The sequence below is a fragment of the Camelus ferus genome, chromosome 27 (assembly GCF_009834535.1).
Source record: "Camelus ferus isolate YT-003-E chromosome 27, BCGSAC_Cfer_1.0, whole genome shotgun sequence".
Classification (NCBI taxonomy): Eukaryota; Metazoa; Chordata; class Mammalia; order Artiodactyla; family Camelidae; genus Camelus; species Camelus ferus.
The window spans coordinates 4,100,268-4,114,841 of NC_045722.1; the positions used below are offsets into that span (position 1 = coordinate 4,100,268).

A 14,574-nucleotide genomic window follows, 5' to 3' on the forward strand; every position below is an offset into this window, starting at 1 on the left:
GGAGGCTGGGCTGTCACTCATTCAGGGGAAAAAGGGATCGGAATAGAGTGGAAGGTTGGACTGGGTGGCCCCTGAGGTCCCTTCCAGCGCTCAGTCTGAGGTTCTGTGTTGGAAAGCGTACGGAGACCATGGTGCCACCACCCTCCTCGCCAGTCCACCCCCCACCGAGAGCTCGCCGACTGTCCCGCCCCTGCCGGGCCTCCCGTCTGCCCTACGGCACATGCCGCCCCCCGGCTTGGCCTCCCCACCATCCCGCCCAGCAAGGTGCCGAGCCCGAAGCCGAGTATCCCAGCCATCCCGCCGGTCACCAGGAGCCAGCTGCCGTCCACCGCGGGATCAACCTGCTGTCACGCGGAGCACAAAGAACCACGCGCCTTCACCATGCCTTCCGCCAGCCCCCCAAAGCGTGTTGTACCCCGATGTGGACTTGTCTACCCACCACCACGGTCCAAGCCTCCGCCCCTGCCACCACAGCGCCTGCCAGCCATCCTGCCAGTCTCCAGGAGTCTCCTGCCCGCCTCCAAAGGGCCAACAGCCAGCCCCACCGGGCGCGAGGGCCAGCGCGATCCCGCAGCCGCTCCCTCCGGGGCTTACCCCAAGTAACCCAGTGGCTCAACAACTTCTTCGCCCTTCCTTTCTCCTCTCTGACTCCCCAGCTCGATGCCTCTCTCAGCCGGGGTGTAGGGAGAGGCACAACCCCAACTCTTGGGGCAGGAATCTCCCCTGGGGATTCTGGCAGAGCTCCCAGGGAGAAACCCCCAGTCCAGCTGCCACTGGAAGTCCCTCCAAATGCACTCCCACCGCCGCACGCCCCGCAGAGGCCTCCCACCAGCGCAGGCTCCCCGAGACAAGCCTCTGAGAGCCCCAGCTGCCTCCCTCCTCTACAGCCCCAACCCGGCTCACACTCTGAACCCTGAGCCTGGTCACCTTCCTAGGCCAGCACCCACTCCCTGCTCCCCAAGCCCCCTCCGTCCTGCTGCCCAGCCCAGCCCAGCCTGCACACCTGAAGGCTCTGCACACAGTAGGCGTCCAGTCCATCTGGTCAGGGAGTGAGCCAGACAATGAACGGCACCGTGGAACTCTGGGCAGAGAGACTGAGATCCTCCCCAGCCAGGAGGGCGTGACTGAGATTCAGGCCATCGTTCCTCGCATCCTCGGGCCTCTTTGCCCAAGAAAAGGAAGCTTCTCTCATGCTTTGCACCTCCCACTGCCTCCATCCCGACCCCATGCCTTTCCACTGGGTCTCTGCCAGGATGTAAGCCGACGAGGGCAGGGCCTGTGTCGATCCCAGGCCCTGGCAGGTGTGGGCTGCTCAATAAACACTTGTTGAACCATCGCCCTTGCAAACCTCCTTCCGTAACCATCAGATTCCCCGCTGGGCTTAGCCCTTCCCTGCAGGTGGTTTTTGTCTCCTCCCTGCGCTGACACTTGGTTCACTTGTGGAACAACATATCCCTCTTTCCCCCATCCTGTGAGTATCAGAGGTGGGGTCCAGGCCCTCTGTGCCTTTGAGGTTCCAGCTCTCCAGCTGAACCTGCTTTACCCAGCTCGTGTCAGACATCCTCCCAACCCCCCTGCTGTAGGGAGACTCAGGCACCTGCCTCTAGGGTTCCTCTCCCCACCCAAGTCTGGCCGCCTTCCTGGGTGACTTCAGCATCCACCACCCTGGCCTCTCCTCTCCTTGACCTTTCAGGGATCTTCAGCCTGTTCCCCTGCAGCTACCAGCCCCATCCCCACCCCCTCCCCTGGACCTCACCATCACTGAGAACTTTCCATCTCTCAGCTGGCCCACTCCACTCTGACCACAGCCTCCTGTTCCTCAAGCTCTCAGTCACTTACTTTCGGGACCTCCACTCTCTCCCTTCCAGCTCCTCCTGCCTAAACCTCTACCCAGCAGCCAGCAGAGTCCACCATTTCAGCCACGAGGGTCTCAGCACCCACCCCACACCCCCTCCCCCCCGCCCCTGGCCTCGGGTAAGCTACCCTCCAAAGACAGACCTGGAAGGATTTGGTAGCGTCGCTCCTCTGCACTGCCACCTGGAGGCCATCTTCTGTGGGAGAAAAGTCAAGGGGAGGAGGAGAGCTTCAAATGAAGGTCAGGGGCTCCTTGGCACTCCTGCCTCAGCATGCCCCTCCTCCACAGCGGCTCCCCACACCTCCACTTCCCTAGCGCTGGTCCCTCATCCCTACCCTCGCTCACAGCAGGTGGCTTCACCTTCTGCCCTAGGAGGACAGTAGGACAGGTGCTGTGGAGTGGCCCACATCTCACTCTGATGACAGACTGACCTGACCCCATCACATCCTTCCTCCTTCCCCCTCATCCCTTCTGTTAGGGTGATGAAGACAGCCACCTCCCTGGAGGATTCACTCTCCCTCCTCCTGGCCCAGCCCTCCTGCCTCCTTGGGGGCCTCCCTCCACCTCCCTATCCTCATCCGCATCTTCAGGTGCTTCCTCTGAGCTGCAGCTCAGCACCCTGAAGAAAGTCTTTCCCATCTTGCCAACTCCCGCCCCGCATTCACCCTTCAGCCTTCACCCCCTCGGCGCTCCTGCCTCACCCCACCCCCCTGCCCTTCCCCGCCAGGCCAGTGAGCCCTGCCACCAGCACCAGGGGACACCCCCATGCCTCCAAGTGCAGCGGTCACCTTCAGTCCTGACTCCCTGAAAGACTGCCGCCCTCGGCTTCGGGACGGCTCCTCCCGCACTCGCTGCTCCTCCTCACTCTCCCTTCAAGTCTCTTTGTTCTTTTAAGTGTTGTTCGTCCAGCTCAGGTTCTGGGCCCTCTTCTCTTTAGTCTGGACATTCTCTCCGTGATCTAGCCAAGCCCATGGCTTCACCATGGGCTCCCTCCTGCCCGCCAGGCCAGCACAGCCAGTGGCCTCCCGACTTGCCCACTCGGATGCCCCATAGAATCAACTCCGCTCTCTCCTCCCTTCTTGGTAAACCGCACTATCTGCCCAGTTATAGGAGCCAAGACCCCAGAGCTGCCTGGGACACCCCCCTCTTTTTTATTATTCTTCACAGCCAATCAATTTTTGAGTCTTTTCTTTCCATGTTCTAAATTCCTCTGAAATCTGGGCACTTCTTTCACTCCCATAATCTTGAGAAAAATGAAACAAATTGGCCCTGGGTAGAACTAGAAGCCTGGGAAGGACAGGACTGGGCTGCCACTGGTCCCGCCGGACATCAGGAGAGTCAGGTGGAGGCATGGAAATCAGCAGTGTTGGGGGAGGGGCGTCAGGGAGCCACTAAGTGACGTCGGAGGTCGATCAACTCAAGAGGGAGAAGTGCATTGCAGGTTACAAAGAGTTAAATGATTAGAAGCAGCTGCTCACCTTTAGAGACCAGGCCTGGAGGCGAAGGAGCCAGAGGGTCACTGCCTTTGTGCAGGTGTTCTTCAGACCCACGTTTTTAAAATTAACCATTTCAGGAGTGCAATACTTACTGGAATAAAGTATTTAAAAAGAAAGGTTAGACCCCCCCCTAATTAGGTACATCTCTCACCCACCTTCCACGCCCCCTTCCAGACCTCTGGTGTTCCCAGAGTCCCTTAGAGGGAGGGCGCAGGGTGACATTTGCAGGCACCCGAGGCAACCATGTCCTCCCCTCTGTGGCCTTTACCTGAGCTGTGGAATACTGGCCTGCTAAGACACCACGTTTTCCACGTGTCTCAGGCCGCGTAGGACCCCCGCTCAGGGTGCAGTGGCTGGAACCCAGACGTGTCTGGGGGCTCTGGCACAGACCTGGCCTGGTGGGCGGGGCTCGGGGAGAGGCTGCTTGAGCAGCAGGGGTGCTCTGTAGGAGAGCTCGCCCCTGCTGGAGAGCCAGCGGGACAGTAGTCATGTGGAGGGGCGAGGCCCAGTTCTGACAGTGGAGACCTGGGGTGCAGACTGTGCCTAAAAAAACACTGCGCGCCCTGTGGTAGGGTCCGGAGCAGGAAAAGGTAGATGTTCTCACCTGCTTTTGCGACAGATGACTCGCCCCAGTGTCCGGCAGCAACAGGACCAAGTGGAAGCAGGAGGGGGCCTAGCCGGGGGAGGGGAGAGCCCCTGGCAGAAGTGGCCATGGTGACCGGCAGTGGAAAGGAGGCCTGTGAGGAGCAGCTGATCCAGGGGAGGGGCCGTGATGCTGGTGAGTGTGTGTATCAGAAAAAGAAGCAGCTGCTTGGCTGAGAAGCTGGGAGCCGTGCCCTCCGATGGGCGGCAGCAGCCTGCCGAGGGGCCACGGGCTGGCTAACGAGATGGTTCAGTTCACAGATAACATGTGAGGCATCTCTGGCGCCTTCAGACGTTGCAAGAGCTGGGGTTCTGTGTCTGCAAAATATAGCCGTGCTTGTGTCTTGCCAAACTGATCCCAGCTGTTGCTTAAGCTCAGGTGATCAGAAAGTTCCTCGGGAGCTGGGGACTCTTGATTGCATTGATAGCATTTACCTCGGACGCTGGATAGGTACCTTCGGGTGATGATGCTGCGTATCAAAGAGTCTGGCCCCTCTGATTTGCTGATGCCCGAACGTGAAATGAATCCATAATTAGGGCAGTCGTTCTCAACCCTGGCTGCACACTGGAATCACTAGTTGGAGGGGGGTGGGCTACCAAGGACAGATTCCTGAGTCCCACCCCCTGAGATTCTAACTGACTTGGTCTGAGGTGCAGCCTGGACAGCAAGATTCTTTTCAGCTGCTCATGCACAACCAAAGTAGAGAAGCACTAAACTGGGGGATTCAGTTGCTTATCTGTGTCAGAGAAATGCCAATTCGTGTGTGTATCAGCCTTGAACAGAGGTGACGTGGACATGCCGGGACATGATCCAGGTGGGGAGAGGAGGCGCCGGATCTTCCCAGATGAACTTCCTAGGCTTTTGGAAGGTGATAGGACGTCACCCCCGTGCTTCCTACGAGCACCCTTGGTACAGCCACTGCACCGGCCTTGTTGAGTTGGGATGCGGCTGATCTGTTAAGTTGACTGTGATGAAAATAGGTGAAATACCGCTCGTGAGCCCGGCTGCATGTGTGTCCTGGTTGCCTGGGTGTCCTGAAAGAGCCCTGGGTCCCCCGTGGCTGAGTCTGAGCACAGCTTTGCGGTCAAAGAAACAGTCCACTAGCCAAGTATCCGGTATTTACTCACATCTTTCAAAGGCTATTACGGGGCTCCAGCTCATACCTCAGAGCCGCACTCCCTACATCCTCTGCCCGTCCCTCCAGCCCTCGTCATCTTCCACTCCCTGGCCCTCTGAGCGTTTTCTGACTTCTCACTTTCCAGTCCTTGCACGTGGGCTCTGGTCTCTTCCCCACTCCTGCTCCTGCTGCCGCCATTCTTTTCCCTTCCCAGCACATCACAGCCCTTTCCAGTAAAAGGCCCTCTCCTGGAAGCTTGGCTCCTGGTTTCCACCACTGTCCCTCTCGATGCCCCCTCCGTCATCCTGAGTGCGGAGTAAGGTCGGGGAGGGTGGTGTGGGGGGTGGGACATGAGGGTTTCCCTTAGTGAGCAGGGCCAGAAAGGCGTCTGTGTGCTGCTTCTGTTAACTCTGGGTCTTAGGAAAGTCTTTTGGAAACGGGTCAGTACTTCCCAGCTGTGTTGCTGGGATTTAAGGCAGCGAAGGGGAATTTCGTTTACTGCTGGGTGGAGTTCAGTGGAAGGCATTCCAGTAAGACCAGCCCCAGGGGTAGCCATTCTTTATGGAAATCCCCAAAGGGAAGAGGAATCTGGGAGGAAGGGGAGTCAGGGCTGGAAGATCCAGCCTTCCCTTCCCTGGCAAGCTCAGCCGAAAGGGCCGTCGTTTACCTGAGGGAGTCAGCAGGGCCTTCAGTACACTCAGGACAAGGACAATTCCATCACTATCATAGAGAAAATGACCCCAGGGACCATGGGGGGCTCTAAAGAATGAGTTCTCATGACCATTCATAAGTGACTCTGCTACGAAGGTGGGGGCGTTGGCCCAAGGATGCAGCTGTGCCCCCCTCCAGGGAGCTCAGCTCTTGGAAGAGAATGTCCAAAGAGAAGACTCTGGCCTTACAGCCCGAAGGGACGCTGCCAGAAGGAAGACAGGTGGAAGCGCTCGGGGCCGCTGCCGGAGCCTCTGCAGCTGCGTTTGGAGCGAAGAGGAGACGGAAGAAGGGAAAGCCCAGGGTGCCATGTCAGTGGGCGGCAAAGAGGACTCGGCCGAGGGGACGGCTCTTCAGCCGAGGCCCAGGGGAGGACATAGCAAGGAGAGCCCAGATCTTTCCACCAGCCCCAGTGTGAGAGCACCCCGGCCTCGTGAACAGAACAGCCCTGGAAGACTGGAGATAGGAAACAGCTGGATCCTCCCATCCACCTGCTGCCAACTTCAAGGAAGACACCTGGAGAAGGCTCCTTCCAGGGAGGCAGAGGATCAGTGACAGTGAGACAGATTCAGAGCACGACACGCCAAAGCAGGCTTTGATGCGTGGCCCAGCCGAGGATGCAAGGCCTTTGACAAAGTCTTCTGACAAATTAGAGCCTCAGGGATAACGTCCCAGAACTCACGGGTTTCTCTCAGCAAAAGCAGCTCTAGATGGATTCACAGCAAATGTCTGTTTCTATATCAGTGACTAGGAGGAAGTTGGTGAGCCTGGAGGAGGCTATGGAATGCAAATAAGGTGAAAATCAGCCACTCCCAGGAAAATCCAGCACTTGTTAATTGTGGTTAGTAAAACTTTGCTCTTGGCTGAAGTTTTGGTCAAATGTTTCACCTGGAGAGTGGAAGTGCCCAAGAGAGTTTGCTAATTCTGTCCCAGACCAGGGACATCAGCCAGAGGCCGCAGTTCAGCGAGGCCTATCGGCCCCGAGGCTGACTCCATCAGCCAGCAGGGGCAGCCGTAAGGGGGAAAGGCCCGAGGCCTGCTCTGGACTTTGTCCCAGCAGTGCCCCCAGCCGGCCCCATGACACTGGCCATGGCCCTTCCTCCGGGTCTCTGGTTAGTGTCCTCAGTGGCATTCACAGGAGCTTCTGAGCAGGCCACCAAAGACTGAACATCTGGCTTTGGTAGGTGTACAAATGATGACCAATTAACAGTATATTATGAAAGGCTCCACCTCCCACTGCAGCCCCAGCTCCTGGTGAAACTCTGAGCCAGAGAGCCCTTCCCCCACCTCGGAGGTCTTTCAAACTGTGTTCTTGCCTTGGTGCTGGAGAGAACACAGCCTCAGGGGCCCAGCCTAGAGGACCCCTGGCCTCAGATTTCCCTAAGCGGCCAGCTCCTGGATGCCAAATGATGGAGGGCCCCCAGGTTCTGAGGCTTCTCGCCACTGCTCTCACAGCCAAGTTCTGTGTGTCCCCCAGATGTGGCCTCTGAGGCCAAGCAGCCCTCGCCTCCCCTTTGTGCAGGACACTGGGATCTTGGCTGGCTTGGTGGACAAGAAAAGCCAGGCATCTGACCTCTTCCAGGGAAACACCTGGGGTTCTAGATGAGGCTGCTTCCCCCTGTCCCAGATCCATGTTTCTTCTGAGTCTGCCCAGAGAGACGAAGCGAGGAGCAGACACCTCCGGCCCTGCACCTCCACACCTAGCCCTGCTCGCCCATGCACACACTCACCCACGTGGCCTCACACTTTCACACCCACTGTGCCAACACAAGTCCCCAAGTCCACAGCCCCTCATGCACACCCAGATGCACACACACACACACACACACACCTGCATTCATTTCCACATGTGCTTTCACCCACACTCACACTTGCCCATGTGATCTCATCCGACTCACTCACTAAGGCACATGCCCTGGTTCACACGCACCACCCTCACACCTGCACGTGCACACTCACGTCCGTCCATGCACTGGCTCGGAAGCCCGCCTTCCCTTTCCCAGTAACATGTCCTCCCTCATGTGCACACAGATGCCCCCACCATACCCACGTGCTTGTGTTCCCATGCACACTTACACTCATGCATGCACACCTGCTCACGGGCATGTGCTCACATGGCCACTGAGCTCCCTCCCACCCTCCAGACCCCTGACCTGTTGGTTTTCTGTTTCAGCCCTCCCAAGAGCCGGACGACAGCAGCAGTGAGTCTGGTGACCTCCAGCTGGAGGGGCCCAGCTCCCTCGGGGTCCTGGACAAAAGCCTTGCTGAGTCTCAAGCAGAAGACAGACCCCTGGTTTTCTTCGACCTCAAGATTGACAATGAAAGTGGGTTCTCCAGTGACCACCCCACCCCTTTCTAGCTTAGTCCCTGTGTCCCCAAGATAAGCACAGGCAGAGCCGCCTGTGAGCCCAGGAGAGCCTGGGGCTCTGGCCGGTGGCTGCAGCCAGAGGGTGCCGCTGAGCACTGGCCTCCCAGCTGTCTGAACTTGGTTGTTTGAATGAGGATGTTTGCTTTGATCAGTGCCTGAGATGTGGGACGAGAGCCTCCCTGGGTTCCTCCTGACCAGCGCTTCTCTTAGGGAGCACATTTCTAAACCGAAACACAATGTGAAACTCGCTGCTGTGAGACCAACAATCCAAGCATGGCCTTAGGCTGGGACTGCACACTGCTGAGTACAGAGCCCGTTTGTTCCACAGGGAGGCCAGCAGAGCCCAGGCCACAGAGAGATATGACCCCTTCTCCCTCAGCTCCACGGTGGTTGCCCTGGTCCTGCAGAAGGCCAGGCCCTGCCCTGTGGCCTGGACTTAGCATGGGGCCAGCCCAGGCAGACAGCAGCAGGTGTTTACAGTGGACAGGGAAGCAATTTGCAGACCTCGCTGGGCGATTCGGGGCCGCGCTCTGAGTGGAGTGGACTGAGCAGGTGTGCTGTCTGACCCAGGGCGCTGATGGCTTAGCTAAGTGACTGATGGGGTTGGAGGCCAGGGCGCCTAGGCAGAAACAGTGAGGGAGCTCAAGTGTGGGTGGGTGGAGGCTGGCAGAAGACAGGAGGGACCTGGAGCGAGAGAGTTCGGCGAACTGGGGCAGGTGGCAGAGCAAAAGGGGAGCAAGGGGTGCTTGGAGGGCAGCCCCCTCCCCTTCTGACCCTGTCCCCATCAGAGCCAGGGTCAGAGCCGCACCTGAGGCTAATGCTGGGTTCCTGCCAGCGGGCCCCAACGTGGGACCTCTGGGCAGTGGGTCGGGAACCCTAGATGACCCCCTGTACCTGGACAGTGTCCCTTGCCAGTGTCTCTGGGGCCTCACGTTGCCCTTCTCTCCCGCCCAGCCCAGAAGATTAGCCAGCTGGCGGCTGTGAACCAGGAAAGCCAGTTCCGGGCGCTGATCCAGCCCGAGGCCTTCGGCATCTACTCCAAGGCCGTCTCCCTGGAGGTGGGCCTGCAGCACTTCCTGCGCTTCCTGGACGGCCTGCACCGCCCCGTGCTGGCCTGCTATCAGCTGTGGGGGCCCAGCCTCCCCAGCTTCTTCCAGGCCCTGGAGGACATGAACAGGCTGTCGGAGTTCCAGAAGGCCATCTCGGGCTTCCTGGCCGCCCTGCCTCTCATCCAGGAGTGCGTGCCCGGGGCCAGCAGCTTCAAACTCAAGAGTCTGGCCAGGACCTACCTGGCGAGAAACGTGAACGAGCGCAGTGCCCTGGCCGCCGTGCTGGCCATGCGTGACCTGTGCCGCCTCCTCGAGGTGTCTCCGGGCCCCCGGCTGGCCCCGCACATCTACCCCTTCAGCAGCCTGCAGTGCTTCGCGTCGCTGCAGCCCCTGGTGCGGGCGGCCCTCCTGCCCCGGGCCCAGGCCCGCCTGCTGGCCCTCCACAAGGTCAGCTTCATGGAGCTGCTGACCGCACACCGCCATGACCCGCAGGGGGGCTTGAAGAAATACAACCACTTCCTGAGCCCACAGACCCCCTCGTCGCCCCTCACCCAGTCTGTTCTCAACGTGCAGGCTCTGGGCACCTACTTTGAAGGCCTGCTGGAGGAGCCGGCCTTGGCACAGTCAGAAGGCATCGCTACCCGTCTTGCTGGCCGCAGCTTGGCAGAAAGGGCCCCCCAGGAGAGCTGAGAGGAGGGGACGACTGGCTTGGCCTCTGTGGGGACAGAGAAGGATCAGGGTCCCTGGGCCAGGCCCTGCCCATCACAGCATTCCCAGGTCTAGGTCCCCAGTGCTTTGTCGTTTGGTCCAGGATCAGTTCTTCTCTGGGACCAAATTCCCCTTCTCTAAAAATCCCACAGAGAAAGTTCAAGGCCAAGCAGCCACCTGCCAGGGGCCACCAGATCCCCGTACAGGCCCTGGGAGCACCTATGAGTGAGCTCACCAGACCCCAGGCCCCTCCCCTCCAGGAGCCAGAACTAGGGAGGCCCCCAGTGAAGGAGGCATGGCGCTGAGTTCTTGAAGTGGCCCCCATCGTGCCCCGGCCGCCTGACTCACCACTCCCACCCAAGTCCTTGCTGCTCTTCCCTGACAACCCCCACCCCCGCCACAGCCCCAGGGGACCTGCTGACAGCTCTCACAGACACTGCCTGCAATGACTGCAGCCCTATGGGTATCAAAGTGCCTTTCAAACCAAACCGTCCCTCGTGGATTTGGGTTCTCCCAGCCTCTGCCTGCCTGGAGACCGGCTCTGTTCACCTCCCCTTTGGAGCATTTTCATCCCCAAAGGGCCTCCTGTCATTGGAGACAGGGGCTGCTGCTCCATTTCCTGTCCCTGCTTCCACTTTCTGACCCTTCCAAGCCTGCCTCCCTCCTGGCCGCAAAGACGCCTCCCCTCAGTCAAGACTTTGCCTTTGGTCCTCAGGCACCAACCCCTCTCAACATGGCCCCGCTCCCCCTCCCCAGCCCCGCTGAGGAGTGTCCTCAAACCCAGCGCTGCTTTCTCTGGAGTCCAGGGACCCACAGCATCAGAGTCTCGGGGGCAGGGCCCAGCAAGCTGTTGTAGCAGGTTCCCCAGATGACTGATGCCCACCAAATTTCAGAACCATTGCTCTGATAGATGGCTTCTCCGAGGAGCAGCAGAGAGAGTTCTGGCCCTGGCCCTGACTGTGTGCACTGAGTGGAATCTAGGAAAGGGCCCCTTCCTGAGCCTCCACATCCCCACCTATAAAATGGGCTGGTTGGTCCCAGAGCTGTCACCCAGCTCTGCCATTCTGGGGTTTTAGGAAGAACAGCAGGCCTCTGAGGCTGTGGTCAAGGAGGTTTTCATCCTTGAACCCCTGGTCCCAGCCCTAAGCTAAGGTCTCCAACTCTGTGGCCACACTAGAGGTCAGCAGCAGAACTCAGGCAGGGCAGGTGGGTCTCATCTGACTGGCCGAACCAGTGTCCCTTTCCCATTCCCCCTCGTATCGCTCTCCCGTGGCTCCCTGATCCTGGGATGCTTCCCAGATGCCTCCCAGGCCTCCCGCCTCCATGGCCTCGGCTTCCACGCGGGTGAAGTCTGCTCCTCCAGTGGGTGCCCTGGAGACACTTGATGGGACAGGAGAGTGCTGGCTCTCACAGTGAACTCTGACGCATTTAAAATAAGATTCTGATTTAAAGCAGGCGCTGGTTCTGAAGTTCGTCAAAAGCAGGCTGGAGGGCGAGGGGAGGAAGAGGCTGGAGCCCCAGCTTGGATGTGATGACCATCTAGGCAGCAGCAGGGCAGCGCTTGGGCCGCTCCTCACAGCATCTTCCCCTCAGCAGCCCCGCCCCAGGACTGAGCAGTGCCCGCTGACTTCCAGCTCCAAGCCCAGCCCCACGATGCTTGCTATCCTCAGATGGAGTTGATCCCAGGCTGTACAGCAAAGGGCTGTTCTGCCCTCTCTTCACTGTCGCAGCCTTTAATAAAGATGTGAATCTTCAAAGCTTGATGCGCCAATCACAAACTCGGCTTGGCCCACACCAGGCGCCACGGAGCGGCCTCTTGGACAGCGGGCACCTGCCGGCACAGCTGTTCTCTGTGGGAGTCTTCAGGACTCGGCAGAGCTGAGAGCCCCTCGTTGCTCAGTGCTGAGGGCCTCAAGGATGTGAACCCCCACTCTGAGTGGGGAGAACAAGGTGGGCCAGCCTGGGATCATCCCCAAAGGGAAAGAAGCACAGCTTCAAGAATTACCTCCTAGAGGGAGTCAGGGACCAGAGACCAGGGTCTGTAGGAACTTTACCTCTAACCCCGGCTGGGTAATCTTGTACCCTGGGTGTCACAGATGGAATTCTCATTGGTACCTGCAGAGGCTCCCTTGGCACGGGCAGTGTGGAAATAAGTTCCTCTCTTCAACCCTGGCCTGGGTGGAGAGCCAGGTAATGTGACTTTATCGGTGCCACCACCCTTAGCCCCCGCTGCATGTCCCAGATGCCCAAGTCCCAGTCCTGGAGTTTTAGTCCCTAATGACAAACCCAAATATGTCTCCTGTGCTTCATCTTTGAATTCTGTCTCAGGTTTATCCATGTCAATTAACCACAAGCTTGCTGGGCCAGAAGTCAGGACACTGAGTTTCAGCCCTCACTTAGTAACCTCTGACTCTGGTCTGATGCATCAGAATCACGAACGCTCAGGCTTCGACTGAAAAGGGGGTTAATATGGATCATTTTTACCTCTTAGGATCTTATGTGAACCAATGAGAAATGTTTGTGAAAATAGCCTTTTAATGTATGAAGAACCACACAAATGTGAGACCTTATTTTACAGACAATGAAGATGACAGTGTTAGTGCTTTATAACTTATAGGAAAATAAACAGATATTGGATCTTAGCAAACAAAGGAGTTGGGCTTATCTTCAGGGGAATAAGGAACAAGATGTCAACTGTGTGTGTGTGTATGGGGGTGGGGGTGGTTCCTGGGTCCCAGGGAGCCAGGGAGGAGAGCTGGGAGTCTACCCTGGAGCGGCTGAGCAGTAGGTGACTGTGTCCCCGAAACACCCAGATGGGAGGTTTCAGCCACACAGGCCTGGAGCAGAGAACAGCCATCCAGTGGCAGCCCAGCTCAGCCCTGCCAGCCCTCAGGTATTCTGGGGCCCCCTTCTGAGGCCCAAGAGCTCACTGACACCTCCAGGAAGGTAACTTGAGAATAATCTGCTTTAACCTCAACCTTGCTCTTCCTTCTGCCTGCACAACACCCAGCTGCTGCTCCAGTGCCTGGCCCTGCTGTTCCCCTGCCCAGTACCCTCCCCTCATCCAGCCCTGGCCGCCCCCGTCTCCACCCTTACTCCTACCCTCACTCTGACCCGTAGTCCCAACCCTGACAACTCATGAACTCAAGGCTGGCCCCCTCGCCCAGCACTTTCCCGCAGGCCCCGCCCCTGCCCTGTCCCCACCTCCTCTGACCTCAGGCTTGTCTCCACCCCACACCCCGGGGGGCCCGGCCCCTATACCCAGGGTAAGGGGTCCTTTCTCACCTTTCTTCACTCGTCACAATTAAGGGAACTACACAGCTACTGACATCAAACGTCCAGTCAGAGAGAGGTGCACCTTGAGGACCCCGCCCAGAAGGAAGGGCGGTTGAGCTGGAGCTGCTCCCAGGTTCGCCAGCAGAGGGCGCTGCAGCCCACCGGGCCTGGCGGTGAAGGGGCTCCAACACGTGGGTGGGGAATGGCGGTGTGTGGGGTTAAGACTCGGTAGCGTCACCCTTTTCCAAAGTGCCACGCATCCTTCTGGCGCTATGGGAGGTATCTTTAGGTAGATGGTTCACGTTGAAACATTTTTAACATATTAACCGTTTTGTATTTATTTTTGAAAAAATATAGGCTTCATATCAACACCGTGATTTCTGGAATTTCGTTGCTCAGAATGACGCTAAAACGGGATTCTTTAAAGGTCTAATTTAAGGACAAATACGAAGTAACTACAAGCTCAGAAGGAACACAAGTATGACAAAACTTGTGACTTTGGAAGTGGGTGACTTAATTTTGGAAAACATTGGGTTACCAGTAGCATTCAATTGAGGGTCACTGGTGAGGGTTAGAGCTAAGGTTAGGGCCCAGGTTAGAACTGGAGTAAGATGGGGCAGGGGGAGGGGGGCAGGTTAGGAGTCTGGGTGAGGCCTAAGGTTAGATCTGGGGTTATATCAAATTTAGGGTCACATTTGGTGACTGAGGGTAGGAATTGAGTTAGGAATTTAATTAGGAATGGAGTTAATCACACTTCAGGCTACAAGTGTCACTTTAGCAACAGAAAAGTCCATAAAACTGTGGACAGATGGACAGGAACTTCTGAGGAGGACCCCCTAATATGGAACCCCAAGTGCAGCTGTCTCACCCCCCCACCCCACCCCGAGCATACTCTTCCAGAATCACCCAGCAGTGGTTCAGCCAGAGCTCACGGGAAGCTCACGGGGTTCATCCTTCCTGAGCCCCGGGGCATGGGGGCACAATGACCCATCCCATCCAGGAGTAAGAGCCTCCAGAACAAATAAATCTCCCAGCTAACGTGACTGAAGATAACCACATGCTGGACAGTCTTTCCTCATTCAGCACAGTTAACCTCATTTAATCTCCCCAACCACCCTGTGTGGTTACACCTTCATCCTCATTCCACGATGGACTCCGGCTGGGGGGCGGGCAGGAAGGTTGAGTACTTGCTCCAGGTCATTAAACTTGAATGTGGCAGAGTGGGGATTTGCCCCACAGGGAGCCTGTGTCTGCACTGGAGCCCTCTGTGGCCCACACCGCTGGGCGCCTTGCCATGTATTTGGGGCAGGGGTTGGGGGCGGGGTTCTACTCTCTCCTTCCTGTGCCCTCCTGG

General features: G+C 58.0%; 1 protein-coding gene across 9 annotated transcripts in view; it reads left to right on the forward strand.

Annotated features, from left to right (window-relative positions):
* Positions 1–12,591, forward strand: part of PML (promyelocytic leukemia) — a 36,797-nt gene extending 24,206 nt beyond the window's left edge. For 2 of the 9 annotated variants that reach the window (XM_032469325.1, XM_032469322.1), the window contains one exon: positions 7,993–8,127. Coding sequence is in view for 4 of the 9 variants with exons in the window: in XM_032469316.1 (XP_032325207.1) it covers positions 7,993–8,143; positions 9,142–9,926 (936 nt within the window). In the remaining 5 variants the exon portion in view is untranslated. Of the gene's footprint in view, positions 1–25; positions 1,337–7,992; positions 8,144–9,141 lie in introns of those variants that run through there. The other 7 variants (XM_032469324.1, XM_032469321.1, XM_032469316.1 and 4 more) reach the window with 6 other exon arrangements.
* Positions 12,592–14,574: the final 1,983 nt, after the last annotated feature.